The sequence below is a fragment of the Lithobates pipiens genome, unplaced genomic scaffold, assembly GCF_037356315.1.
Source record: "Lithobates pipiens isolate NorthernLeopardFrog02 unplaced genomic scaffold, aLitPip1_a1.2 Scaffold_18, whole genome shotgun sequence".
NCBI classification, from domain to species: domain Eukaryota; kingdom Metazoa; phylum Chordata; class Amphibia; order Anura; family Ranidae; genus Lithobates; species Lithobates pipiens.
The window spans coordinates 318,892,609-318,915,273 of NW_027507758.1; the positions used below are offsets into that span (position 1 = coordinate 318,892,609).

Sequence of the window (22,665 nt, forward strand, 5' to 3'; positions counted from 1 at the left end):
TGGCATAAGCTTTGCTAGAAACCACCCTCACTTAACCCATATAAACCTATTCACTCCATGAGGCTCCAGTTTCTTCTTGCAGGTATAATGGACACCTTCTTGTGTTCAAATTTTCACTGGTTTTCCAAATCTTTGGCTAATATAACAGACTTTGCTTATCACTTAATGGCTTACTCGCAGTTTTCGGATCGGTTACCCTAGATGCACATCTTGGGAATGGTCCTCTGAACCTGTAACAGTGGGGCTGGCCTGTAATATTAGTTTCAGGCACTGGAACCTGCGTCCAGTGCTCAGCTTTGTTCATGAGTGAGTGAGTTTGCCATGGAGTGCTATACATCTCCAGGACTGTGGTCCATTCATATGGCACCCAGATCCTGAAGACGCCTTCATTTGTTTGCCCACCATAATTATTAAAGCCTGAGTGGTACAAGCCACATAGACAAGGTAAGATGGGTTTTCCCTGCATCATTTACATACCAGTTTCTGGCTACACAAATCTTGGATTATTTCCTGGATTAGTATTAGAAACTGCACTATATTTTATCCTACAAGACATACTACAATGCTAAGCACACAGGAAATTTGGAGGGAACACGTTTGGGGTAATCTACACTTGTGGTTTTTTTTTTTAACCAGATATTTCTCATTTACTTTGTTTTATAGATAATGTTATGATAACGTTACCTTTTATAAAAAAAAAAATTTGTTTTACAATATCACTAACAGGAATTGCTTTCTGACTAGTTCCTCCTGAATGCACAGTTCTGATCATCATTTCTGCCAATGACACAAGATGCTCGTTTGCGGTTTCACCTGTTGCCTCAGGGACAGAGTCTTGGGAGCTCTGTTTACACATGGGTTATTGTGATTCCTTCATGCTTGACATGCTGAACCTCCTTAAGTCTGCTTCCATTCTGTAAAATTCCTACAGGGAAAGATCCTCCCTTAGCAATGGCTGATTAAAAGCACTCAGGCATTGGAGCCTATGGGACAAATAGCAAGAATTGTGTTTGTAGAGCCTGAGGAAACTCTGGCAGTTCCTTATTCTGGAGCAAGGTTTTACACTGGCACTGTTGCAGCCCCTTTGAGCTTCCTCACAGATGTGCAAGATGAGGCTTGTCTGTCTAAAGCCTTATTTTCTGCCAGATCTTTTTCAGTGGCCATCACCACTGGAATTTGTGTGGCAACACCTGTAAATGCTCTTTAGCCTCTCCATCCCTTGATGATTTCATCAGTCGCTAATACCTGAATTACTTAGGGCACTTCCATAGAGCATTCGTCTGTGCGCGCATTCGTCTGTGACGAATTTAAATTTGGTCTTATCGGCTTTGCTGAATCAGCCGTTTGAACCCTTACGTGAAAATTCCTTGGTTGTTTTTACAAAAGATAATCTTTCTGGTTGCCATTTATTCTGCTAGACGAGTATCCCAACTAGCGGCTCTGTCTTGTAAAGAGCCATATTTGATCATGCATAAGGATGAGGTGGTTTTTTTGTCCTCATCCTGAATTCCTACCAAGATATTATTATTTCTCCCCAGAACCTCAATCTAGGTAAGAGCACTACATTCCCTTGATGTAGTAAGAGTGATCAGAGCCTATTTAAAGGCGACCGCTCAGGTTCGCAAAACACATATTTTGTTTGTACTGCCAGAAGGTCCAAAATGTAGACGGGTAGTGTAAAAATCTACTTTTCCAAATGGATTTGTCAAGTGATTGTTCAAGCTTTGGCTTAAAGAAGAAAATTCTTCCTTCTCATGTTAGAGCACACTCATCCGGGGCGATTGGGTGGTGCATCATCAGGCCTTTATGGCTCAGATCTGTAAGGCCACGACTTAGTCTTCGGTTCATACATTTAGCAGATTTTATCAAATCGATATTAAAGGTCATGAGGATATTGCCTTTGGACGCAGTATACTGCAGATTGCTGTATGAGTCCTCTGGCCTCTTGTTTTTTTGGTTGTCTCCCTCCCTTCAGTTGCCATTGCTATGGGACATCCCACATAGTAACTACTATGGCTCTGTGCCCCCTGATGTAAGAAAAGAAAACAGGATTTTTAAAACGGCTTGCCTGTAAAATCTTTTCTTTGGTGTACATCAGGGGACTCAGAGGTCCCTCCCTTCTTGGTATTCACTTGTATTGCTTGGCTACAAAACTGAGGATTCCCAGTAGTGGGAGGGGTTATATAGGGAGTACACTTCTTGCCTTAGGGCGTGCCAGTGTCCATCACCTATCAGTGGCCCTATAACCCACATAGTAACTACCATGGCTCTGTGTCCCCTGATGTACATCAAAGAAAATGATTTTACAGGTAAGCTGTTTTAAAAATCCTGTTTTTCGTCCGCGCAGGACATCAGGTAAGCGCTCCCAGTCCAACAGGGCGACTGCTGAGGGACAAAAGCGCCCCTGGTCTCGCAAGCCTGCGATCAAAAGTACTATCACATGAAGGTTTGCCCCTACCTGACACATGGATGGGGAGTCGCCTTCAGGAGTTTGCAGATCAGTGGGCCTTTCGACTGTCCGACCAATGGTTCTGCAAACTGATTTCATCGGGCTACAAGATAGAATTCCTCTTTTGGCCACTAAACAGATTATTTTTTTCCCTCCAGCGTACCTTTACTCCTGGCTCGCTGGGAGGCCCTGTTTGGGGCAGTAAGGGACCTGCTCAGTTGCGGGGAGATAGTACCTGTTCCAAAGCGGGAAAGGTTTCAGGGATTCTACTCCAATCTGTAGTCTCCAAAAAGGAAGGGATACGTCCAATTCTGGACCTAAAAACCCTCAACTGCTTTGTGAAAGTACAAAGGTTCAGAATGGAATCCGTTGGCTCCGTAGTCGCTGCACTCCATTAGGGGGCTCCCTGGCATCCCTGGATATCCAGGACATGTACTTGCATATACCCATATGCCTCAGGCATCAGAGGTTTCTGCGGTTTGCAGTGGGGGAAGAGCACTACCAGTTTGTGGCTCTCCCCTTTGGCCTGGCATCAGCACCCCGAGTCTTTACCAAAGTATTGGCTCCAATTTTGGCGTTGTTGCGACAACGTGTGATCGCAATCGTGGGTTACCTAGATGACCTCCTTCTGAAGGCAGTTTCCGCCTCAGAATTAAGGGAGGATGTGGTGATCACCATGCAAACTGTACAGGAGTTTGGGTGGGTTTTGAACCTCAGGAAGTCAGTACTAGTGCCGACTCAGCGCCTGGAGTACCTAGGCTTACTGCCGGAGTCCGTGGAAGCGAGAGTGTTTCTCCCTTCAGACAAATTGCAGACTCTCAGAGCTGCTGTGAAGTTGTTGATGAACCATAGGTGGTCGTTGCTGCATTTCTGTATGCAAGTTCTGGGCCTCATGGTAGCCTCCTTTTGAGGCGGTACTGTACGCCCAATTTAACACCAGAGTCTTGCTGAGGTAGATATTGACCAAATGGGACAAATCTCCATTATCCCTGGATTGGCAGATTCAGGTGAGCCAGTTAGTCAGGGACTCTTCTCTAGTGGCTGAAGTCTCCGGCCCTTCGGTCCAGGAAATCGTTCCTACCTCTTCATTGGACGGTGATCACAACGGACTCCAGCCTGACCGGCTGGGGTGAAGTGCTGTGGGTACAGTCAACCCAGGGCCTCTGGTCATGGGAGGAATCCCAGTTACCGATCCATGTGCTCAAGTTTCTAGCGATCAGGCTATGTCTCTCCACATGGTCAGTGAGGCTACGAGTGCCTCCAATCAGGATCCAGTCAGACAAAGCCACGGTGGTGGCATATGTCACCCATCAAGGAGGAACAAGGAGCTCGGCTGCAGCACGAGAGGTCGCTCACATCCTCTGGGCAGAGTGACATATACCGGCCCTGTCAGCCATATACATCCCGGGAGTAGAAAACTGGCAGGCGGACTACCTAAGTCGCCAGATGCTGGACCCAGGAGAATGGTCATTGCATCCGGAGGTGTTCAGGCTTCCTTGCCTGCGGTGGGGCACACCAGATGTGGATCTCCTGGCCTCTAGGTTCAATTGGTTTTAAGGTGCATAGGTTCGTGTCCAGGACAAGAGATCCCTGGGCGGATGCGTCAGATGCATTAGTGGCTCCATGGGAGCATTACCAGCTGATTTACGCTTTCCCTCCGCTCAAACTGTTGCCTCATCTGCTTCGCAGAGTGGAGCCAGAGGGGATTCCAGTGATGCTGATTGCCCCAGATTGGCCCCGGTGTCCTTGGTATGCCGACCTAGTACCCTTGGTGGTGGATGCTCCTTGGCTGTTGCCATTGCGAGAATTTTCTATCGCAAGGTCCGATACTCCTTCCTGCTTTACAATCGCTGGTTTTAAATGCATGGCTGTTGAAAGCCAGATGCTAAGGAGCCGAGTTCTGTTGGACTCGGTAATCTCCACTATGCTGAGGGCACGAAAATCATCTTCTCAGAAGATACCATCATATGTGGAAGGCTTAAATCGACATGTGTGAGGAGATGGGGTGGCATCCACACACCTATTCAGTTTTACAGGTTCCTGCTGTTCTTGCAGCGAGGAGAGGACCAGAAACTGTCTTTAAGCACCATCAAGGGACAGATATCAGCCTTGGCTGTCTTTATTCAATGTCCCCTGGCATTTCACTCATTGGTAAGCACCTTTTGTGTAAGGGGTTCGGCATGTAGTCCCTCCGGTGTGACCACCCCTACCTCTGTGGGATCTGACCCTGATGCTATCAGTGCTTCAGAAATCGCTGTTTGAGAACGAGGGAAATTCCCTTGTTGATTCCTTCTCAGAAAGTGGTCTTTCTGGTAGCTATTACATCTGCCAGGAGGGTTTCTGAATTGGCGGCCTTGTCTTGCAAGTCGCCCTATCTGGTTTTCCGCAACGATAAGGTGGCGTGGCGTCTGCAACCTTCCTTTCTTCCAAAGGTGGTTTCGGCTTTCCATCTCAATGAGTACATTGTTACCATCTGTGTCCTAAGCCAACACTTAAGGAGGTGACCCTCCATTCCCTGGACGTGGTCTGAGCCCTAAGAGTATATTTGTCTGCCCCTGGCTCCCTTCCGGAAGTCGTACTCTGTTCTTTTCGGTGGCTGGTCTGAAAAAAGGGCTGGCGGTTTTGTCGACCACCTTTTCACAGTGGATCAGAGAGATCGTGGTCCAGGCTTATGCCTTGAAGGGGCAGGTGCCTCCCTTTCCTGTCACAGCCCATTCCACCAGGGCAATTGGGACCTCCTGGGCTTTCCGACATCAAGCGTCTGCCTCCCAGGTGTGTAAGGCAGCGACTTGGTCGTCCATTCACACTTTCACAAAGTTCTACAAAGTTGATGTGAGCGCATCTTCGGATGCTTGCTTTGGCCGCAAAGTTTTGCAGGCAGTGTAATCGTTGCAATTTACACTTTCTTCTTGTAAGAGAAAGTAAAATTTTGGTTGTAAACGCATTCTGATGCATACGTTGGCCACAAGTTCTAATGCGGTTACTTCAGATGGCGACTCCTCCGTTGAGGAGCACCTCTGGCTGTGGGGGCAGTTATGTTTGCTGTTCCACCCTTCTTCCTGACACAGCTTGGGGACGTCCCTACGGTCAAGATTTAATGGAGCTGTGTCCATCAATGAACGAAAGAGAAAATAGGATAGGATTTTTGTACTTACCGTAAAATCCTTTTCTCTGAAGTTCATTGACGGACACAGCACCCACCCCTCCCATTTTGTTAAACTGCTTGTTGACGTACTGAGCTGCAGGAAGCAGGCTGAGGGGTTATAGCCAGAGCGACCGCCCACTGGGCGGAACTGTATCGTTCTGTTGTTTTCACGTGTATTACATGTTCGGTCTAGTCCTCTCCTAAAGGTGACGTGATGACCCTACAGTCAAGATTTAATGGAGCTGTGTCCATCAATGAACTTCAGAGAAAACGATTTTACGGTGAGTACAAAAATCCTATTTTTTTTTCAACCTCACCAACTGTTATTGTTCCCACTGTGGCGCCAGTTATTCTCACACTAAATCTATTTTTCGTTTAATGCCCCGTACACCCGGTTTTCTGACAACCAAACCGTGGATTTTTTATTTTTTTTCCCCCAGAGGATGTTGGCTCAAACTTGTCTTGCATACACACGGTCACACAAATGTCGGAAATTCCAAACGTCAAGAACGAGGTGACATACAATACGCATGACAGGACTATAAGGAAGTTCAATAATCAGTGTGATCCCTTCTGCTTGATTCCGAGCATGCGTGAACTTTTGTGCATCAGACTTGTGTACACACAATCGGACTTTCCTTTGTAGGAAAATTTGAGAACCTGCTCTCAAACATTTGTGTGCGGAAATTCCGACAGAAAATGTTCAATGGAGCACACACACGGTCGGACGGAAATTCAGATCGCGTGGGTGCGGCATAAGATTCTACAGATGTGTGCAGACTCTTTTGAAGAAGTTCTTTGCTATTGCCACCATGATGATTCCCCAAACCATGGCAGACTGGAGAAATCACTAGGAAACTTTCTCCAGTTATACAATAGATGATCCTAATCTTTCTGCAAGATTACAACGCTTACCATCTGCATTGCTTTTCTGTAATGAAAGTTTTTTGATTTTATTTTTATTTTTTTCTAAATCCCAAAGGAAATGAACCTCATCTTGCATTTTAAAGCTCTGATAATCTTCATTTGATCTGACAAAGTTCACATGATATTCACCAGGCCTGCCATCACATCCTTTTCACTAGGAAGATTTTCTGGCCTCTGTGGACATCAGACGTGTGCTTGTCAGGTCTATCTTTCCAAGGCACCAGGGTTTCCTACACTTTGCTATGGGTCCTGTGCAGGGCCGTCTTTAATATTGATTGGACCCTGGGCAAAAATTTTCTCCCCCCCATGCAATTTCACTCTCCACCTGCTCTGAGATATACAATAAATAGCAGCTAGACTTAAAATCAATTTGCTGTATCAGATCAGGCAGCAATTGCGATTGGTTGCCAGCAGTTACAGCATAAAATTACTGCTTACTGACTGGTTGCTAGAGGTTACAGCACATCATCTGCTCACTGCAGGGGGGCATGATCTACATATGAATGCCGCCTTTATTTAAATATCAATACCGTCGGCCACAGCCATTTACTTATGAATGCTGGTTATTTACATGTAAACGCAGGGTCTGCAGCTGAGTCATCTGTACACAACAATAGGGCGGAGCTGGGATGCATTAGTACCAGCCCTTCACACTGAGATATCGGGACACGGCACAGGATTAAAACTTCAAAGGACAAGGGAATTTAGACTGGGATAGTTGACAAGTATTGTTTTGGGGCCCAAAGCAGCTGCCTCAATGACAGGGCCCCAGGGCAGCTGCCCATTTTGCCCTGCCTTAACCACTTCAGCTCCGGACCAATAAACACCTTAAGGACCAGAGGTCTTTTTGCAATTTTGCACTGCGCTGCTTTAACTGGTAATTGCGCGGTCATGCAATATTGCACCCAAACGAAATTTGCGTCCTTTTCTTCCCACAAATAGAGCTTTCTTTTGATGGTATTTGATTGCCTCTGCGATTTTTTATTTTTTATTTTTTTTGCGATATAAATGGAAAAAGAGCGAAAATTTTGAAAAAAAAAGATATTTTCTTCTTTTTGTTATAAGAAAAATCGAATAAACTAAATTTTAGTCATACATTGAGGGCAAAATTTATTCAGCCACATGTCTTTAGTAAAAAAAATGTCAATAAGCGTATATTTTTTGGTTTGCGCAAAAGTTATAGCGTCTACAAACTAGAGTACATTTTCTGGAATTTACACAGCATTTAATTTGACTGCCGATCTCATTTCTTGAGGTGCTAAAATGGCAGGGCAGTACAAATCCCCCCCAAATGACCCCATTTTGGAAAGTAGACACCCCAAGGAAATTGCTGATGGGTATGTTGAGCCCATTGAATGTTTATTTTTTTTGTCCTAAAGGATTGAATAATGACAAAAAAAAAAAAATGTTTTACACAAAGTTGTCACTAAATGATATATTGCTCACACATGCTATGGGCATATGTGAAATGACACCCCAAAATACATTCTGCTGCTTCTCCTGAGTACGGGGATACCACATGTGTGGGACTTTTTGGGAGTCTAGTCGCGCACGGCCCCCCCCGAAAACCAATCACCACCTTCAGGATTTCTAAGGGTGCAAATTTTTGATTTAACTCCTCACTACCTATCACAGTTTCGAAGGCCATAAAATGCCAAAATAGCACAAAACCCCCCCCAAATGACCCCATTTTGGAAAGTAGACACCCCAAGCTATTTACTGAGAGGCATGTTGAGTCCATGGAATATTTTATATTTTGCCAAAAGTTGCGGGAATATTACAAACTTTTTTTTTTTTTTGCACAAAGTTGTCACTAAATGATATATTGCTCACACATGCTATGGGCAGAAGTCAAATTACACCCCAAAATAAATTCTGCTGCTTCTCCCGAGTATGGGGATACCACATGTGGGGGACTTTTTGGGAGCCTAGCCACGTACGGAACCCCGAAAACCAAGCGCTGCCTTCCGGATTTAAATATAAAATGCTACCAAAAAACCTGTTAGCGATGGCAGGGATCAGGCCTGACTCTGCGATCGCTGCAGTTATGTGTTTAGTGTTTTGTAAGTGACAGTGATCGATCGATACTGCACTTGCGTGGGCTGGGCAGAGGGGCAAAACGCAGGTGCTAGCAGGTATCTGGGCTGATCCCGCTAACAATGCGTTTTTTTGGAACCCTAAACTGCTGGGGACGCTAGTATAGATCTGATCAGATCAGATATTGATCTGTTCAGATTCTATAGCACTACGGGAGGTGTATGCTTTGCGTGTGGGTGTTAGCGGTACTGGCACTAACCTAGCGCTGCCTGGGGCGACGCAGACCCTGACCCTAAAACCTAATTGATATCACCCGCCGGGTGATCAGGGGGTTAAACCTTTATTGGGTAATAAATGGTGGGTGCCCTGATGCTATAAAAAACAAACTAACCAGAGTCACCCGTAACACTTATACGGTGATCAGTGGTGAAAGGGTTAACTAGGGGCAATCAGGGGGTTCAAATTTTTATTAGGTAGTATATGGGGGTCCCTGGCGCTATATAAAAACCTGACGGGGAACCTAAATAACTAACTGGCTAACCAGCGTCACCAGTGACACTTATACTGTGATCGCTGGTGAAAGGGTTAACTAGCAGCAATCAGGGGGTTAAAACCATTATTGGGTAGTATATTGGGGTACCTAGCGCTATAAAAACCTGGCGGTGAACCTAAAAAAATAACTAGCTACCTAGCGACACATGCAGCGATCAGAAAAATGATCGCTTAGTGACACTGGCAAAAGGGGGTGAAAGGGTTAACTAGCTGCAATCAGGGGGTTAAAACCATTATTGGGTAGTATATCGGGGTACCTAGCGATATAAAAACCTGGCGGTGAACCTAAAAAAATAACTAGCTACCTAGCGACACTAGCGACACATGCAGCGATCAGAAAAATGATCGCTTAGTGACACTGGCAAAAGGGGGTGAAAGGGTTAACTCTAGGGGCAATCAGGGGGTTAAATCTTTATTGGGGGGTGATAGGGGGCTACCCTGGACCTAACACTAACTGTCCTGACAGTTTTTACTGTCACAACTGACACTGAATGCATTGATCAGTAAAGAAATGATCAATGCAATCAGTGACACTGTGACTGGGGGGGGGGGGGGGAGCGGGGGGCGATCGGGGGGGGGGGTTTGTGTGCCTGTGTGTACCTACATGTCAGTGTAGTGTTGGTGCACACTTACTATTAGTCTTCTCCTCGTAGTCCGGTCAAAAAGACCGCCCCGAGGAGAATGACACCACTTCCTCATTCCTGTGTAAACAATACACAGTGGGAGGAAGCTTCTCATTGGCCAGGAGCGATCCAGAGGGGGTGGCCGAAAACCAACGGCCATCCCCTCATCACGGAGCGCTCCTGGACCGAACCGGACCGTCGTATCCAGCGGGAGGGGGTCCGATCGGACACCCCACCCGCTGGAAGGCAGGCACGTACATCTACGTGATTGTGCCTGCCTGTGCCATTGTGTTGACCTACATTGGCAATACGGCGGTCCTGAAGTGGTTAAAGACGGCCCTGGTCCTGTGCACTTTGTGGCCCCTCAATTCAGATTCTCATCTGCACTTTAGTTGTGCACCTAGATGTTTGCTCCCTTACCAGCTCTGATGCACTGTTGTGGCATTGCTGCTGTGAGTTACACAGGCAACCTTTCATTGAAAACCTTTTATGCGATTCCAGATAATGTAGCCTTGGCTGTCCAGACATTTCAACAGTTTGGATGGATCCTGCACATTCAGAAATTGTCACAGAAACTAACACCTCAATTTGTTTCTATGGGCCTAAACCTCAACACAGCTCAGGCCAGAGTGTTTCAAGTCCTAGATTCATGTTCTCCAGTCCATGAGCTGCCAGAATACATGCTTTTGCTTGAGACTCCTCGATCTGATGGTAGTTCTCTTCGAAAGTTTAAGTTACTCAGTTTAATTGCAGACTATGTGATCGCTTCTAGCCTGTTGGGTTAGGATTCAGTCCTGGACAACTTGTCTGTGCACATGAATTTGGTAATCTTGAGAAATATTTCCTCCTGATCAACGTTCTGGAGCCTTGGGTGATTTGACTGTCTCTGCAGCATTAAATGTCTTGCTTGGAGGGTCATCCTATTCTGATTTATTTGGACAAGGCTATGGCAGGGCCGTACATCAACCATGAGGGAGGAGCCAGAAGTCTTTACAAGAGACCTAGATAGGATCCTGTCCCAGATAGAAATTAACATTTTAGTCTTGTCTGAGATTTGCATCTGTCAGGCAGTTGGGTGCTAGATTTCCTAGGCTGACAATGTCTAGACCCAGCGTGGAGTTTATCGGTTGCTCTCTGCACTGTAAAAACAGCTCTTTAGACATTCTGCTCTTCCCAACATGATATCTGTATTGGAAGTCTTATTATACAAGCTGCTATCCCAGTGCTGTTTTTATCTAAAGCAGACCTCATGTTTAGTGCTCTTCAGGTTCAGAGCTAGTGTCCTTATTGGAATATTTGCCCCATATTGCTGTTCTGGAGAGAACCCACTGGTTAGGATTTTCTTTCAATTTTAATTTTCACTTTCAGTTGACTTTCCATGACAAAAGTAAACATAACAAATAGGATGAATCTCCCAAATGGGGGCACAGACGGCAAAAAGGAAACCTGACAGGTATTCTCAGAATCCCCCCCATTTTTTTTTTTTTCCTTGTCCAAGACAAATAATTTCTTTAGTTCTACTTTGATGCTCATTAAAAGCATTTACATTTTTTAAGAAGTGTTATATTTCATATCATTCTTTACTGAGTAATTTTTCTCTTTTTGCAGATTACTTCTGGGGATGTTGCATTACTATGGTCCGAGCTTATATGTTGCGTATTTTCATCTTTCTGGGATAGTACTGTGAGCACTGATCCAGATTACTGGTTATCCTGGAAACCAACCTCCTCTCCAGATGGAAGCACCACTCAAGTTCTTCTGGAACCTTCTGTGAAGGTAAATTTTATGGCTTTTAATTCAGTAATTATATTCCTCTATTACTATTTAGTGCATGGCATTGCCAAAAGTATAGCAAAACTGTTTAATGTCTTCCCAGTCATGCCTTGCAAAGTGGCACTCAGACTAGGAGTGGAGGTAGGAAAGCGCCTAGGAAGCCGCATCCCCTTCAAAGGCCCCCCCCCCCAAACAAATTGTGGAAAACCTTCTTTTACAATGATTAATATATCTGACATGGTGTTTAAACTACTGTATTTATCGGTGTATAATGCGCACCTTCATTTTAAGAGGGAAGTTTCAGGGAAAAAAAAACTTTAATTTTAAATAAAGAACTTTGAAGCAAAATAAGGGTAGAGTGCCCATCAATGCAGCCTCAATGCCCACCTGGAGCTTCACAATTGCCTATCAATGCAGCTTGATGCCCATCCGCAGCCTCGCCATTGCCCATCAATGCCCATCTGTAGCCTCACAATTGCCCATAAATGCAGCTTGATTGATGCCCATCTGCAGCCTCCCCATTGCCATGAATGCAGCCTGATCAATGCCCATCTCAGGGAGGGGGGCGGGATGAGCGCCGTCAGATTACATACAGCGAGAATCTCCTGTTAACTCGGCAGCCTCTTTAATACAAAGTCCAGCCTCCTGGACCTGCTTCTATGATGGACAGAACACTGGTCCAATGCCAGCCAAGGAGACGGGACTTCCTATTACAGAGGCCGCTGAGTTAACAGGAGATTCTATCTGTATGTAATCTGACGGCACTCGTCAAGCCCCCCTCCCGGTTCTCTCCGAGGCAGCCCAAATTGCAGTATTGGCGTATAACACGCACACACGATTTGAAACGGTTATATACCAATAAATACAATATATAACATGATGGCCTTAATGAAAGATTTATGAGACTTTTTGTAAAGTCTTAACTTATTGCAGGTTGACTCAGCGGAAGCCAAGAAAATCCTGGCATTCTGTACTTCTCAATACAGTTCTTAAACAAGAGAAATATGCATTTCTGCCACTAGGGGGCTTTGCAGGAGAAAGATTTCAGTTTACTTTGCTTTTGCGCTCCATCTTGTACCTCCCACAGTTGGTGATGGGATACAGTAGATTGTCCTCTTAGGCCTTAAAGTGATATTAAAGCTTCCTTTGTTTTTTAAAATAACAAACATGTTCTACGTACCTACTCTGTGCAGTGGTTTTGCACAGAGCAGCTATAATAGTCTTTGTTTTGAATGATTGACAGCAGTGGAAGCCAATGGGCTCCCCGCTGCTGTCTCAGCCAATGAGTACGAGTCCCCATACAATGAGGGCCCCAATGAAACACTGCTGCTTTTGGATCATGACAGTGTTTCTTCACCAGCAGTGTGTTCAAGTAAGGAAGTGCTGCAAACGACTGCTTCGCAAAAATGCACAATACCTTCATATGTTGATAAAATAACTGAAGATCATGAGAAATTTGATCAAGCTCTTGCAAGAGCAATATATGCTTCTGGATCAGCATTTTCGGTAACTGAAAATGCATATTGGCAGGAAGCTTTTAAAGTATTGCAAGGGAAAGTGGGGTGGTTCTCATGCACAGTTGAAATGTCTTTAACACATACAGTCCTTATTCCATTTGCAATTGAAATATTCAATTTAAAAAAGCAAGTTTTTTGAATAAGCTGTACTTTTAAGCATAATACTATATGTGCTGGATTTCACATTCCCAGCATAACAAAATTACACTCATTTTTTAAAACTACTTCAACTCTCTCATGGCTTCAAATTTTCCAGAAATTTTACATCTCTAATGAAGAGAGGGAGGAGTGAGTGGAGTTGAGGACTTATTAGTGTGTGGCTCCTTGCTTTGTAGGTGCAGTGGAGACTCTGCTATATTTTGCAACTGTAATTGGCCTTTGTTTACATGGGTGGTAGAAGCGTAGTGGCGCCTAGATGTTTATAAATGGATATTGTAACCTCCTGAATTTTTTTTATGTTATTTCCTTTCTCCTTCGTTTTGCATTTAAATACGGTGCTACAACTGTGAGCCAAGCATTTGGTTTGTGGTGGTAGCATGGTCTCATTGGCTTTGAGCGAGTGACAAGTGGTGCCACCTGTCAAATGTGATATAGGCCTAGTTAAATTTGCTGCAGGAGTAAAAAGCATTGTGGCCACAGCACATCTATGAACCCCCTCAGCTGCCATGGTAGGTTTTTATGTTGGCGGCTGGAGATGTAAAACATGGTGTAAATGAGGATTAACAGTGAAAGATGTGCTACACTCATTGTGCTGTCTGGCAGAGGTTTGTGAAACATTAAGGGGCTGGGCAAAGTTACAAATCCTTTGGCACATTAGGTAGCTCATATAGGTTAAAATTGTGTATTTGAGCTGTGTTTTTGAAGAATTTTTCATGTACCTTTTTTTTTTTTTTTTTTTTTATTTTTTTATTTTTTTTAGGGTCCTGCTATCTTAAGTAGAGCTGTGTTCTCCAAATGCTTCTGTGAAGTTCTTTTGAACAGCAGCAAACCGGTGCCATGGGATTTGAGCGGGAATCTGACCTCCCATGTTAGCCTGGGAGAGGCAACTGAGAAAACACACCAACTACAAGTGATCAACGCAACTCTATGGACAAATATGGCAGTTTCATCTTTGGCAAGCTTTAGGTCCATCATCTTTGTTTCATTTAATAATTTTAAAGCCCTGTTTTAAAATGCTTCGGCAAAATAAATTGTGTAGAAGTCCAATAGCATCCAAAACGCACACACAATTTTTATAGTTGACAAATACACAGCATCAATTGACTAGGTCCTAAGTTGGCACAGCTTGAGATGGTGCATATCCTTAGTCATCTTGCAGTTTGAGTAATACCAAGGATAGGTCAAACAGCATTGTAGTGGCTATGTGCTATTTTAATGCAGTATGATCTTTTAGGTAATATTGGGAATATGTATGCAAATGCCACCACACTACTATTGTGAGCAAAAAATATACATATATATGAATGTGTTCCCACACCCAGTATAACTGAATAGCCAAAAACTGTAGCGCTGCCCCTTTAAAAAACGAACATGAACATTGGTGGAAACCCCCTATGAGAATGTGAAAACACCAGAATGCCGTTTTCAACTCATAATGCTAAAATCTTTAATAACTGGTATGTAACTCAAACAAAAAACTAAGTGTACGGCAAAGGTGATGTATACCACATAGACAAATATATCATGCATAAAAGAACACCATAAAACTGCCAAGTACCCTAAGTGCAATAGCAAATACTTCAAATATTTTTTTATATGTGTGTGTGTGTGTGTATAAGCATATTGTGAATGATGATTTGGGTGACAAATTCTGAAACTTGTAAAGTTACATCTTTACATTTTTAGTTTACAAAGTTTGCTTTAGAATACCCCAAGGGAATTTAGAATGCACTTTGGAACAATTAGTGCCTCGATGGATTCAAATCTTCATAGCCTTGGAAAAGCAATCTCCCAGGATCCCAGGCAATTCCTTTTATCAAATAATGCTGCTTCTTAGGGGTGTGAAATATCTACTCCCCAAATTCCTTAAGAGCTTTTAGCAAGCATTCCAGACTTATTACATTATAGCTAGACCTTAAAGGTGAAAAAGTATTTTCTACTAGAATTCAAGATTCAGAATTTTCTAATGAGTTTTCTTAATGTCATAAGACCCAGAGCACCTCATATAACTACTTGTGTTATGTTGTCCACTTCATGTGAATAGTCACTGTCTTAAAAAAAAAGTCGGCCTTACCATCTCAGCGAAACCTAGCTGGTGTCCTTGTGATGAATGTGCCTACAAATGTCTGAAGTTTTCCTTTTGTGGACTTTTAGTTCTGTTTATAAACTATTCTGAAATACCCTGTAGGTGAAAAAATGCCTGGGTAACAAGCGTGGGTGCTCTTCTTCCCCAGTCTCCCTTTTGCGGGAGGATGAGGTGTTGGAGGAACATCCTTAGGAAGAGGTGGAAGCTTTTGATCAAAAATCTTCTGTTGACTCATCCTCTCAGGGAATAGTTTCAGGGCCGGCCCCAAGCTGTCACGGACATATGACCATATTGGCCTGCCTTGGAGACATGGTGCAAACTAGCTTGAAGTTGCTAATTCCAAGGGCCTCATCTAAGGTCACTGAATTTTGTTCTTAATGGCTGTCTAAACATGCCAAATTCTTTCATATGCACCCTCACCTGCAGAAAAGTATGTATGCTGATTAAGCTCGACTAAAGAAGTTGTTTTCACCTTTTTAAACATTTTTCTCAGCAGTGCCCAGTGGAGAAAAAAATTCTGGAAGAAATGGGGTTATCCAACTTTTCATTTGGCCATTTCCTATTTGAATAAAACCCTTATGGTGCCAGTGCTTTGGGTCCCACAGTTTTTACAAGTGCCACGGCCTCTACTACAGTGCATATGGAAAGCCTTATTCCACAATGGGTTGAAGTTATTTTCCTCAAAATTCTACTAACAATACCCCAGAATGACAACACGGAAGATGTTTGTTTTGCAATTTTTGCAAATTTATTAAAAATGAAAAAAAATCACATGTACATAAGCATTCATATGCTCAATACTTTGTTGAAGCACCTTTGGCACCAATTGCAGCCTCAAGTCTTTTTGAATATGATGCTCCAATCTTGGTACGCCTATTTTTGGGCGGTTTCTCCCATTCTTCTTTGCAGGACCGCTCAAGCTCTATCATTAAAGGCTGATAGATCTCACAGCTTCTATTCTAGCCTTTTTAGGGCTTCCAAGCCAAAACTGCAACATCCTGCCCTTTCTGGATCTCAATTTGCTAAAGATACAATTCCAGATAGTGTCTACACGGTCGGTGATTACTTTCCTTCGTCAGGGGCCTTCCAGGTGTCGGTGGATATCGAGAATGTCCACATTCTCATTTCCAGCCTCACCAACAGTTTCTGCAATTTGCAATAGAGGAGCATCACTACGGATTTATAGCATTACTCTTTGGCCTGCCCACGGCCCAAGAGTGCTTGCCAAGGCCTTTCTTCTGATTCTGGGGATGTGAAGCACCTGGGGTGTACCAATAGTTGGGTACCTGTGTGACCTGTTTCTCAGGAAGCACTCAGCTCAGAAATTGTAGTCAAATGTCCAACAAGACAGTACAGGCTCTGAAAAGTTTTGGTTTTTGTTGCTGAACATTCAGAAGTTGGCCATGGTTCTGAGACAACTTCTAAAATATTTTTACTTAACCTGTCACAGGCAAAAGTACTGCTTTCACAGGGTTATTGCCAGTCTTTTCTAGCCAAGCTTGGAATCCCCAAGGTAGATGAAAAGTCTTTGATTTTTGTGCCTGCATGAGGTTGTTATGGAAGATGTTAGCTGCCTTCAATGCATTCCCTTATGCCCTTTTTTACCCCATGCAGTTTCTGCGCAAATGCTGAATACTTGGCGATCTTCCATCCAATGATTTTTAAGGTCTTGACAACAGATGCCAGCCTCTTGTAATGAAGAGTTCTGGAGAACCTCATGGTTCAGGAAACATCATCCTTGATCTTTGAGAAATTTTGCCTGGCTCTCCTACACTGGTCTGTTTTTGGCAAACCTCACAGAGGAGCAAAATGTCGTGCTCCTCTGGAAGAAACAGATCTGATCTTGTACAGAACTTCTATATCCAGCTTTCTTTCATTCACATTCCCAGTGAGGCCATCTGCTAAATGTACATTCTTGGGCATTAGCAGCTGAATCTCGGAGAATGGGCCCTCCACACTGAGTTGTTTGTAGAGATTTCTTTGGTGGGAGGGAATTTCAGACATTTGCAATGAATGCCTTTGTGACTACTTGTGGAGTAAGCCTTTCTGTTGGTGGCGGATTATCTACAGACAATTGGTTCACAAGAGCTCATTTTGCAAAGTCACTTAAATCTGTTGGCATCACTATTTGGACTTAATATAGTTATGCACATGCACTGTTTTATGTAAATGTTTCACTATTCACTATATATTGGTTCAATATTGAATATAATTTTTTATTTTTTTTTGATTCACCTTTCATATAATAGATGCACATAAGTAATTCTTTGCCATCAGCTCAGGTCTGTGTAGCAAGAGTTTACTTTTTTTTTTTAATCATATTTAGCACTGCACTATACCACCCATATTTTTTTCACCTATATACAGATTGTTTCTCTGTTGTGCTGCCAGCTACCATTTATTATCTTAAGACGGCGCATTATTTTCCCTCTTTCCAATATATATTCTACATATTTTTGGTAGAAAAAAAATCGCAATAAGCGTATGTTGATTGGTTTACGTAAACGTTATAGCATCTGCAAACTATGGGAAAGATTTTTATTTTTTGTTCACTAGTAATGACGGTGATTTGCACTTTTTAGTGGTACTGTGACGGACAGATCAGAGACAGTTGACCCTTTTTTTGGGACCACAGGCATTTATACAGCAATCAATGTTATAAAAATGCACTGATTGTGTAAATGTCACTGGCAGGGAAGGGATTAACACCAGGGGGCGAACAAAGGGGTTAATTGTGTGTCCTTTCAGTGTCTTCTAACTGTATGGGAATAGGATTATCTAGGAAACGAGACATTTCATTTTTCCTACTTGGTAGGAACTAACGATATGGCTCCTCTCCTGACTGCACAGTGATGTGTGTGTTTACACACACAAATCCCCGTGCTGACACTCGTGATCGCACGTGGCCGCCAGTGATCCCACCCACATTGGGTCCCCCGCCGTGCAGTGAGCGGGTGCCCTCTGGGGGCCATAATAAAGGAGGGCATACCCGTACGCAATTTTGCCCACGGAAGCCATTCTGCTGCAGTATATATGCGTGAGCCGGTCGGGATGCGGTTACTCTATCCAAAATGGTGAAAAAAATGTTTTGTTCTACCTTAATCTCAGTTTTAAAGCGGTAATCTGACAAGACTGAGAGATTGTAGTTGAGCAAAGATCACAACAAAGTCTAAAATTAGGTTTTGTCCATTTCTAACAGCTAATAAGCATCTGGTGTTTATGTTCTATGGCTAGCAGTCTGATTTCCTTATAAAACGGCTGAGATTTCAGTGCCTGTTACTTTTGAATATACATTTCCCCACAATGTCCTATAGTTGGAGCTGAAAAAGGGTGTGTTTATTTACTACTTTTTCAGAATGGCTAAATGATTTAGCGTTGCATAGTTTGGGCACTGACTCACTTTAAGACTTGTTTTAAAGGTAACCAGAGCTAAGAAAAATGGTATCTACTAGTGCCAGCGGTCTTGCTGTCATATTGATCTCCTGGCTTCAACTGTTTCTTTTTGCAGACTTTATTGAATGCATACTTTTTAGCTTTAATATTTTTTATTTTTCAAAAGGTAAACCTCTAGGGGAAAAAAATACCCTGCAAGACAAAGACATGAGCTGGTATGCATTGCTTACTAGCTCATTATGAAATACTTGCCTTAGAACGAAGCTGTTGCAGTGGTCACCGCACTCTGCTGTCAGGGCGTTCTCTGGCACTGTGATTGGCTGGAGCCACAGTGTCACTCCTGGGCATGTGTGCTGGAGCCACCATTTACGACACCAGTTTGGAAGGCACGGTACCCATTAGCTGTTCCTTCAGAGCGCATGTGCCAGTGATGTCACTGGCTGCATACACTGGAAAAATCTCCTAAACTGTACAGGTTTTGGAGATATTTTCACTACCTATAGGTAAGTATTATTATAGGCTTACCTATAGCTAAAAGTCTGCAAAGGAACTTTACTTCCTCTTTAAGACATAGTAATGGCAGCCATTGTATCACACTGTCTGGATTTTTATAAAACAAAACAGGTTTAAAGGCAGAGTCAACTTTGTTGACCTTGTTTCATGTTACATCAATATTTAGGGTGTAACGTGAAGCAGGGTTACGTTGCCATACCCCCTTCTTTAAACATTGCACTTCCAATGCCTCAATCTGTTTCAATTCTCTGAAGGCAAACATTTAATGTGCTTTTTTTTTTTTTTTGTTCATCACATTGACGTTTTTTTAAAGGCCAACTGTACCTTTAAGTTTCAACCAGGGGGATAAAATGAAATGCTGCACAAACGATTACAATTGAAACATTTTTATGTTTTTGTTCACAGAAACACAGATTCTAGACTTCAAGGTCTTTTATTATATCACCACTTTGTTGCTTTGAAGGACCTTGTGCCCTCAACTATCCAAGAAGAATTTTTACAGTATTGTGACCATCTTCCCTCAAAAGATCTCTCTGCATATCATTACATCCAGGACATATTGAGAGACTGGTCCAGCCAGGAAAAGTTGCCTGGAAACATTATTAAACTTTTGTTGACCACCTTGCAGCAGTTTTATGCCGATGTAGATGATTCAGTTCGGGCCGCTGAGGCGGCCCATCGAGGATCCTTGTGGATTAATTTGGGCTTACTACAGATTCACCTATGGCTGCCACAAACTACATTTGACCCAGCAATTAAGAAGAAATACAGATTGCAATATGCAGAAGAGGAGGTGAGTAAGAAGACAAAAAAGTTGTTGTTTGCACATAATAAAAAAGCTGCATCTCTCTCTCCCTCTTATAAATGCTGCCAGTACATACATATGCCCGTTGATCCTACTAGAAATCCTGTGTGCTTCTAACTTCTTTGAGCTTACAAACTAATAACTGGGATTTTAGTGCAGTAGTGGGATTGTTTTCTAACAAGACTTAAGGCTCGATTCACATCTATGCATGTTGCTTTTGAGCGTTTTTGCGGTGCTTGTCGCGTTTTTCATTTTTTATTTTTTTTTATTTTTTTACACTGTGGTTGCTTAGCAACCAGCTATATACAGTGAAAAAAACAAGGAAAAAAAACGCAAATTGCTGTAAAAACGCGGTACTTGCATCTATTGACTTCTATTACATTATATTGCATTTTGCATGAAAAAAGTCCCCGACACTTTCCAAAAATGCAGAGGCACAAAAATGCATTGATGTGAACATGTTCCATAGGAACCCATGTTAAAAAAATTTCCCTGCATTTCTACAAAATGCATCAAAAAACACGTGAATCAAGCCTAAAGTGGTAGTAAACCCGCTGACACGTTTTTTTTTTTTTTTTTTCTACTCCTGTAAGACAAAAGTCATAATGAGCTAGCATGCACCGCATACTAGCTCATTATGAAATACTCACCTTAAAACGAGGCGTCTATCTCACCTAGTCCACGCTGAGGTAGCTGACATGTTGCTTCGGCGTGTCTTCCGGGTATCGTGGCTCCAGCGCTATGAGTGGCTGGATCTGTGATGTCATCACTCCCGCGCATGCGCGGTAGTCTTCTTTCCGGCCAAGTCCGTCGTCTGCCGGGCTTTCAGCCGAGAATCCCCTGTGCGCATGCGCTGCTGCAGTCAGCGGCTCATTGCAGGGGGAATATCTCCTAAACCCTGCAGATAAGTTAAAATTTTGACTAGACAACCACTTTAAGGCTGGCCCCCAGAATTTCTGCCACTTTGTAAAAATCTGCTTGCTTACCATGAGTCAAGTCCAGCAAGGTGCGCGCCACCTCGTGGTCTTATCTCTTATTTATGTTGGACAGTTTTATGGAGCTTCGAGTACAGCTGTATACACCCTCAGAGCTCTTACAGGACACTGTTATCTCGTACTGCAGCAGCTCTAAATTTTTGCCAATATATTGACAAATCAGCACTTTAAATTGTACTCCAAAAAGAAAATGGAGCATTCTTTTGTGATATGACTGGATAAAAATGTATATGCAATTAGTACCTTCATTTCCTTTAACCAAGCTATTTTATTCTTAGGGTGTTTAGCATTGCTTTGTTTCATTTTTTTTCTGTTTAGAAAGGTTATTGCTGTTGCTGGAATGAATTAGGAATATCTTGGTGCTTTCAGTTAAAGCAGAATGAAAATGAATCAAATAATCATAGTAAAGTTTTTTTGTTTTTTTTTAGGTTATAGAAGAAAATGTGATTTGCCATTCACTTCCAATTTACCCATCACCGATGGTAGCATTTCAAAAATGGCAATTTAATATGCATAATGTTTAGCTGCTAGTTCTGTGGAAAGTTGGTACAATGATTTTTTTTATTTTAACACCTGATTGTAGGCGCTGAACTATTGGTTGGATAAATAAATGAAATAAAAAAAGATTGATTTTAAAATGTGTTCACATTCCCGGTTCTGTTTTGTACAATGTAGTAATCACATTAATAAAACTGTCCTCATTAAGCTGTTTTATGTATATTTTGATTTCAGTTACATCACCTGGAGTACGAATACAAAACAAGGAATTTGTCCAGCACTCTACTGACAGGAAAGGAGATCATAGATGAGGATTTAAAGAAGCACATTCATCCACATATCAGGTGATTAATCTGCTCTAATATTGATTAATTGAGGTGAGATCTAGGTTGTTCAGGTACTTTTTTATGGTACTTTTTCTAGGCAAAACACATTTTACCTATAAAAAAAAAAAGGAAAATGAATAGCGCTTTTTGCTTATGGAATATTTATAGCATGGAAGTTTTGAACGTAACACAAAAAAGCATTGAGCACTGTCATTGTCATTGCTTAACTCTCCCCCTGAAAATTAGTGTAAAATAACTGTCTGTTATGCTGACACACTAACAACTTTGTCAATGATATGGAACAAGCACGCAGATCTGTATATTCCTAGTCTGTGGCTGAGAAGCTATTGAAGCCAGCAGTAGGTCAGCATAAATATTCTAGATCTATAAAAAAAATATATATATATATATATATATATATATATATATATATATATATATATATATATATATAACTTCACACATTCAGATGCTATCTTTGGCCTTTTGGCACTGGCAACTGACTGCATGGATTGTACCTAAAGGCAACACCATGACTATATGGTACAGGCCACATTGGAACTGCGGGATTTCAGGCATCAAGGTGGTGAGATGCAACCGTTTCACCCTAACCTTTCATTAATACTCTGGAGTCTGTGAAATCCTTTCTCCATATAGTGTGGAAGGAGCTGTCTATGTCTGTCTAGCTGGGGAACTGTAATAATTTGTCTGACCATTCAGGGGCATGGTTGTTGGAGGAGACATGGATGCCAGTCAAAATATTCTGGACCACAGGGCAATTTGGCTTGCCTTTCAAGACTTGACCTCATACAGCCATGAAGGTGGAACCGACCAGGAGTCGGGCAGCTCTCCAGGAGCCTAAGCTCA

General features: G+C 42.6%; 1 protein-coding gene across 1 annotated transcript in view; it reads left to right on the forward strand.

Annotated features, from left to right (window-relative positions):
• The window catches only part of MDN1 (midasin AAA ATPase 1), a 462,551-nt gene that overhangs the window by 289,639 nt on the left and 150,247 nt on the right, over positions 1–22,665 (forward strand). The window contains exons 59-62 of the mRNA XM_077487249.1: positions 11,342–11,509; positions 13,943–14,148; positions 19,580–19,967; positions 21,707–21,816. Coding sequence (XP_077343375.1) covers positions 11,342–11,509; positions 13,943–14,148; positions 19,580–19,967; positions 21,707–21,816 — 872 coding nt within the window. The remainder of the gene's footprint in view (positions 1–11,341; positions 11,510–13,942; positions 14,149–19,579; positions 19,968–21,706; positions 21,817–22,665) is intronic.